At 40.8% G+C, this 7,094-nt stretch overlaps 1 protein-coding gene across 1 annotated transcript; it reads left to right on the forward strand.

Moving 5' to 3' along the window:
• Positions 1–2,102: 2,102 nt before the first annotated feature.
• Positions 2,103–6,683, forward strand: RASL11A (RAS like family 11 member A). Its single transcript, XM_075198932.1, has 4 exons — positions 2,103–2,607; positions 4,012–4,068; positions 4,163–4,242; positions 6,084–6,683. The coding sequence occupies exons 1-4, from the start codon at positions 2,487–2,489 to the stop codon at positions 6,549–6,551; spliced, it is 726 nt and encodes a 241-aa protein (XP_075055033.1). The 5' UTR covers positions 2,103–2,486; the 3' UTR covers positions 6,552–6,683.
• Positions 6,684–7,094: the final 411 nt, after the last annotated feature.

Here is a 7,094-nt window from a genome sequence, read left to right on the forward strand (position 1 = left end):
AAATAATTCACGACTATGCTCGTGTGACAACTGCTGGTCTAGTCTATGCAGTGCTTAATTTGTAGATGAAATAGAAGTGGAATTCAGAAACGTATGATATATACTGCATAACTCTCTAGCAACACTCAAGAGGAGGGGTACCACCCCTAGCCTCCTCACTCTCTCTCTAAAAGCTCACATGCAGTCAGGGCCGGATTAAGGGGGCCTCCATTCCCCCGTGAGGCCCCCAATGTGAGCCACCCCCCCCCCCCCCCAAGCACTTACCTGTCAGTACAGTCCTCCTTCCGCGGCACGCTGTAAGCTCCTTACTGAGGAGATCTCGCGAGAGTTCACGGTCTGGGGGCGCCCCCACCCCCAGACCGATCAATAATGCTGCTGAGGACTTTGAAGGGCCCCCTGGATGCCCGAGGCCCCTGGGCTATAGCCCAGTTAGACCTCGGGTTAATCCGGCCCTGCATGCAGTGCTACATGCACCAACTGCACAGCGCTCCTTCACTGCTGTCGATATGCAGAGCTGCAGTGAATGGATCACATCTCCCGCACTTCCCAAAAACAGTTGGGACAAAGGAGACGATGGATGGGATGGCGGGAAAGACCCCTCATATTAGGACTGTCTATACCTAGCAGATGGGAAGTATGACACTGGGTGAACATCATCATCATCATCATCAACATGTATTTATATAGCGCCAGCAAATTCTATAGCGCTGTACAATTGGGGACAAACATAGTAATAGACAATACTGGGTGATACAGACAAAGAGGTAAGAGGGCCCAGCTCACAAGCTTACAATCTATGGGTCAATAGGAGTTGGATACATGAGGTTAAGTCTACACACAGGGCAGCACGGTAGCTTAGTGGTTAGCACTTCTGCCTCACAGCACTGGGGTCATAAGTCCGATTCCCGACCATGGCTGTTTCCTCCCACACTCCAAAAACATACTAGTAGGTTAATTGGCTGCTTTCAAAATTGATGTGTGTGTGTGTGTGTGTGTGTGTGTGTGTGTGTGTTAGAGAATTTAGACTGTAAGCTCCAATGGAGCAGGGGCTGATGTGAGGGAGTTCTCTGTACAGTGCTGCGAAATTAGTGACGCTATATAAATAGCTGACGATGATATTACATTTCGGTCCAGCTATATGTATATATATATATATATATATATATATATATATATATATATATTGCTATATGACTCAGTTACACAGCAATGTTGGACATTAAAAACATACTTGCCAACTTGTAGTCTCTCCCATCTGGGAGATCCCAGAGCGAAGGCCAGGTAGCAAGTGTGGGAGGGGATGTGATGACGTCATAGCGTCACCATAACTTGTTGTGATATCTGTCATTAAGCCCCACCTACATTCAGTGGCGGATCCAGGGGGGGGGGGGGGGGGGTGATCGCCCTCCCTAGCAGGGGCTTGCTGCCGGCGGCTGGACACTGTGCAGGTCCGTTCGGCAGTGATAATGTGCTGCCCAGCTGCTCTGATTGTGTTTTAAACACAATCAGAGCAGCGGGACAGCACATTATCACTGCCGAACGGACCTGCACATACTGTGCAGCCGCCGGCAACCTTAGAAGTTAGAAAGGGGGCGGGGCTTAAATCCCCCCCCCCCCCCCCCTATATTGCCCTGGGTAGAAAAAATTTCTAGATCCGCCCCTGCCTACATTAGGGTTCCGGGAGGGTGCCTGCTCTTCTGGGAGCCTCTTAGACATTCTAGGAGAGTAGACAAGTATGATTAAAAATTACCTTTATCCATTAAAGACAATGGGGCAAAATAAGTGCAGTAACTGCTTTCCTGTGTGTTCCAGCACAAATTTAGTATATGCAATGTGTATTTTGCTGGCAGATACAATTTATATACTCCTATATCAAAATATGTATAACAAGGCTGAAAATAAAATAAATATATCTATATATTGAATCTGCGTCTACTACTTTACACATTATGTCAATGCACATCCCGAACAGCACAGCACACCCATATAGAGGAATGCAGACCTTCACTAGGTGCCACATGATACATCCCCACGCTTCCTCTCTCCCTGCACTGATGGATGGGTCTCTGCGCCCTCTCATAGGGGTCAGAAAGCTCCATTGTCCCTCAGCGGATCCCCCGGCTGTGTTTAGTGTATCTCAGTGGTGATGACGAGCAGCTGGGAGCGCGTCAGTCTGCGTAACCGGTGCCTGGCCCCCAGAGCCGCCCTCATTGCCTTTCCTGGCTGCAGCGATGGATGAGTGTGCAGCGTTTATAAGGAGCAGAGCTGAGCAGACTCAGCACAGTCCATCTCCTAGCCGGCTGGATCACATAGCTGGACAAACACACTGAGATCATAGGATTCTCCCATCTGCTACTGAATCTCCAGACAGTTAATAAAGTCACTTTCTCACCACTGCAGCCGGTCTGGGTTTACTGACTTTGCGTCTTTACTGCATTTGGATGAATTACGCAGTGTGACCTCGGATTTATCACCCTTCCACTTCCATGCGTCTACCAACCATGTCCAGTAACTTTCTACTTGCACCCATCCCGGAGTCTGCGGACTATTTCACTGTCCGGGATATAAAAATGGCTGTTATGGGGACAAGCGGCGTTGGGAAAACTGGTAAGTGTTCCAATCTCACAAACAGCTAGTTATATAATAATAATATATTTTTGTTTATTTGTTTTTGTTTTGTGTGCAATTTGTTCCATTTTTTTGGACCACACTAGAGAAATGCAAATTACAGTTCACAATGATGTCATATTTGTTTAGTTTTATTTTAGGAAGTTGTATTCTCACATTAACCCATTCAAATAGTGGTGTCACTTCTCTGTCATCAAGGGTTAAATTCCCCTACAAGATCTTATCTGTCTTTTTGATCTGCTACTTTGTGTGCACAGAAGTTTCAGCTGTAGTTTTGGTCCACATACACTCAGACATTAGTATTATAGATTATTAACCCATTCCTATATCTTTGTAAGAAATAGCGAAAAACTATTTTATATACCACACTGTACTTTTTAATTACTTTAATTATGGAATACTGCAGATTTTTTTAGTATGGGTTTTATTCTGCCATTTTTGAAGTTGTATATGTTACACATTAAAGGCTTTTTCGTACAGAGACTATTGAGAGCAGCTAGATGTCTGCAACCAGGTCTAATATAATATGATTTTTAAGTTTGTTTAAATAATTTTCCTTCGCGTCTAGTAGGCTAAAAGTTTTTTATATTCTTTTTATTTTTAATAGTTTAAGTTTTAGTTAAGCAAATTTACATGTTAAACTGAAATAATTTTTGGCCTTTTAATAAATATAACAATACGGCTGCACATCTGATATGTACATACATACCTATGTAACATTTCAGATGTCTAACTGCTATTATTTACATGACGGTTACCATCAAGCTTTTTGTTATTGTAAAAAACGTACATTCTGGATACATTTGTGAGTCTTTACAATGCATTCGGCTGGGCAGCAAGTGCCTTGTGTTTAATATGTGACACAGGGGATAGAGTTCAGAGATGGTTGGATAGGTTCATTGTTTTACACTTATACAGTAAATTTGGCCACAAACCGTACAATTCACTCATTCAATCTGATCTTTTTTGTTATCAACCTGACATGTGGGTAACAATAGACAAAATAGAATCATATGTAGATGGTCAGAAATTGATTGAATTACAAATAAGGTTAGGTGGAAAATCTTCATCCAAAAAGATTGGATTGAAGCTGAATTAAGTATCTTTGTTGTAAATATATGATTAAAGTCGAATGATGCTACTTTGCACATGCAGTGAAATTGTTTAGCAATCCTTTTTCTTATTTTTTAATCTAAATAAAAATAATCTAATTATAAGGTGAGCCTGAATTGAACGTTGATGTGATTGCACAGAAGTTGTCATTTGTTGTAAACAAAATACATTGATACATGTGTAGCCATCTAAGTTAGAACTCAGTTCAGTATTACTTTGTTTTTTTGCTAGAATATTCAATTAAAAGAAAATGTTTTCTCTTTTTTCCAGCAATGATTGTACGATTCCTCACAAAAAGATTTATTGGAGACTATGAAACCAATACTGGTAAGACTGCAACTTGGCTGACTAAAATTTTAACATACCATCCAGTAAAATTTGACATTGTACTTAATACAGCATATTTGTATTTTATTAACAGGAAATCTGTACTCCAGGCTTGTGGTTGTAGAAGGAGATCATATGGCTTTGCAGATCCAAGATACACCAGGCTTATTGAAGGTATGGATCTCAATTGCTATACACAATGCATGGTTTATTCATTTGTCCGCAATCTGTTTTATAAGATGCATCCATCCAGGTACTTGGTTTTATGTAATGTTGAATGGCTTTCAGAAATCTGCCATTATTGTCTCTCCAGCCCCCCTAAAATCTGCCCTGCGCTGAAAATTTGCAGAGGTAACTTACAAATGAGTCACTAATTCCCCTGACTCAGAAAGTATTTAAATTAGTTATAGTGGGCACTACAGTAATAAATATACATAAAATATAGAAGTGTATGTAGCTCTGTACACAGCACGTCTCAGGGATAAGTATCTGCTTGTTCAAAGTTATAGAACACGTGAAGTTAAAGTAATCGGTTCCAGAACACAGGAAGCCAACTCTGAGATGCTAACCTGGACTGGCAGTAAAAATAATGTCTTTGCAGAACAAAATCCCTGATACAACAAGCAAAGTGAAGAATGCTTTCATGTCTGCCCTGTCTCCAGCACTTGTAACCCATTAACATATAAACTATACATATTTGAGTGGGCTGTTTTAAAAGCACAGGTCAATGGCTCAGGGAACTTCCCATTCTATCCATCATCAAGAGAAATCCCTTGTGCTTCTTAAAAAGCCAGCATCTTGCCTTGAACTAGTGGCGCAGAGGTGGATGATGGCAGAAAACAGGGACAAAAGGCTTTTGTATTACATTCCACTAAATTGTCTGGTCAACGTTTGATTGATTCTACCAACAAGCAGTGTAATAGCTCTTACTCAGACGTATGCAAATGTGCAGAGAATGTTCTCTGTGTGTGGCCACATCATTTACCAAACACATAGTTATAACAGGGGAAATAATACCTACTTACTTAAAGTGTGCTTTGCCTTTATGCACTATACATTGTGGATATAGATCATAATCAATGTTCCCTCTAAACTAAGCAACATGGAAAGAATAGAGTTAAATCCCTGAAGGATTGGTTTTTTCTAAAACTGCTGGATTTTCCCTAGCAGTTTACATTTTTAACACTGTTTACAGATCACCAAGCTTAGAGGGAACAGTAATCATAAGCAGTACTTCCTATCATTTTAAATACAAGGCTACTTTAAACTAAATAATAATAATCCTGCAACCTCTCCCAATAAAAAGTAGGTACTTTCAGTGGCCGAATTGACAGGGTCAGATTATTTATTTTTTTCAGTTATCAAATTCTAGGGGGTATATTTACTAAACTGCAGGTTTGAAAAAGTGGAGATATTGCCTATAGCAATCAGATTCTAGTTGTCATTTTGTGGAATATACTTACTAAAATGACAGCTAGCATTTGATTGGTTGCTATAGGCAACATCTTCACTTTTTCAAACCCGCAGTTTAGTAAATATACCCCTAGGTTTTTCATTTGAAAGCATATAGTATAACCATTAAGGTTAGGGTGGGGTGGACTAAAAGGAACGGAAAAGCCCATTTCTGTAAATAAATGGCAGCAATAGCTTTGATACAGAAGGTGTGTATATATCTCTGCTGTAAAATTTTATGCAAGTTGAATATGTGCCTCTATATATTTAGTTGTGTCTGTGCTATAAAGCAGCAGTTTAGATGCATGGTTGGCCTATAGGGACATATGATGGATGATTTGCATGACTCTGCCTCATGTTCCTTAAATAAGGGTTAAGTACCTAATATTTTTGTTTTGTGAAGCAGAGATTTGTAAATGCCTCTATTTTAAGAGGTTGATTGCTGTACTTCGAAAGAATAAATATTTGTTTTGTAGTGTTATTCAAACATATAATTGGACATGATTTATATTCTTGTGTATTGTATAAAAGTGCTAAACAGCTCTATTGTGGTTTGTGTGCAGGTGGAGGACGACGTGTCCCAGCTGACAGACATGTTGCGTTGTGTGCAGTCGGCAGAAGGCTTCCTCCTTGTGTACTCCATCACAGACTATAGGAGCTACGAGTACATCCGCCACCTTCACCAGCACATCCGGAAAGTACACTCCGACGCTAAGATTCCAATCATCATAGTGGCTAACAAAGGAGACCTTCTGCATATGAGACAAGTGCCTTCGGAATCCGGAATCCAGCTGGCCAATGAGCTGGGCTGCTCCTTTGTGGAAATCTCGACCAGTGAGAACTGTCATGACGTTTGTCAGGTGTTCCAGCACCTCTGCAAGGAGATCGGGAAGCACCAACCCATCAACGGAGGAGAGAAAAGGAGAGGGTCCATCATTCCAAGACCCAAGTCGCCCAACATGCAAGACCTAAAGAGACGCTTCAAACAGGTCTTGTCGCCGAAAGTAAAAGCTTCCTCTGCCATGGCATAGTGAGCGCTCCTATCTGAGAAAGACTCTTTATTTTTATTACTCATTTAAAAATAATTTATTTTTGTATGGACATTTGAATGTGTATGTTGGCATACATGCATCATAAAGAATTATATATTTATTTAAACTTTATGCTTGTCTGCGTCCAAAATTTCCCACGGTGTAAATGTCGCTGTCTGGAGGCTAGGGGGAAAACAAGGAACATCTTTGCGTGAAAGGTTAAACCTACAATACATACCACACTATGTGAATAAACGTATTAGAGGATGAAGCCCTGAACGGACCCTTGTAGTTGTAGATAAACGACTTCATAGGAATAAAGAGTATCTATCCTTTGATCAATTCATCTTCATCCGTGTTCTCTCCAACTCTGTAATCTGAAAGGGAAAGTTATAGCTTAACCTAATGCATACACTTCATCATCATCATCATTTATTTATATAGCGCCAACATATTTCGTAGACCTTTACAATTGGGGACAAACAACTGTCCCGGCTTAGGCAGGATAGAGCCCCGATAGGGGTACTCTCTGGCAACAGGAAT

The sequence above is a fragment of the Mixophyes fleayi genome, chromosome 2 (genome assembly GCF_038048845.1).
Source record: "Mixophyes fleayi isolate aMixFle1 chromosome 2, aMixFle1.hap1, whole genome shotgun sequence".
Lineage (NCBI taxonomy): Eukaryota > Metazoa > Chordata > Amphibia > Anura > Limnodynastidae > Mixophyes > Mixophyes fleayi.

What these genes read in the sequence shown, in the direction of transcription:
- RASL11A (XM_075198932.1), top strand. Translation starts at nt 2,487, where the DNA reads ATGCGTCTACCAACCATGTCCAGTAACTTTCTACTTGCACCCATCCCG. An exon ending in AAGCGGCGTTGGGAAAACTG is followed by an intron (nt 2,608 to 4,011) that starts GTAAGTGTTCCA and finishes TCTTTTTTCCAG; the next exon opens with CAATGATTGTACGATTCCTC. An exon ending in AGACTATGAAACCAATACTG is followed by an intron (nt 4,069 to 4,162) that starts GTAAGACTGCAA and finishes TTTTATTAACAG; the next exon opens with GAAATCTGTACTCCAGGCTT.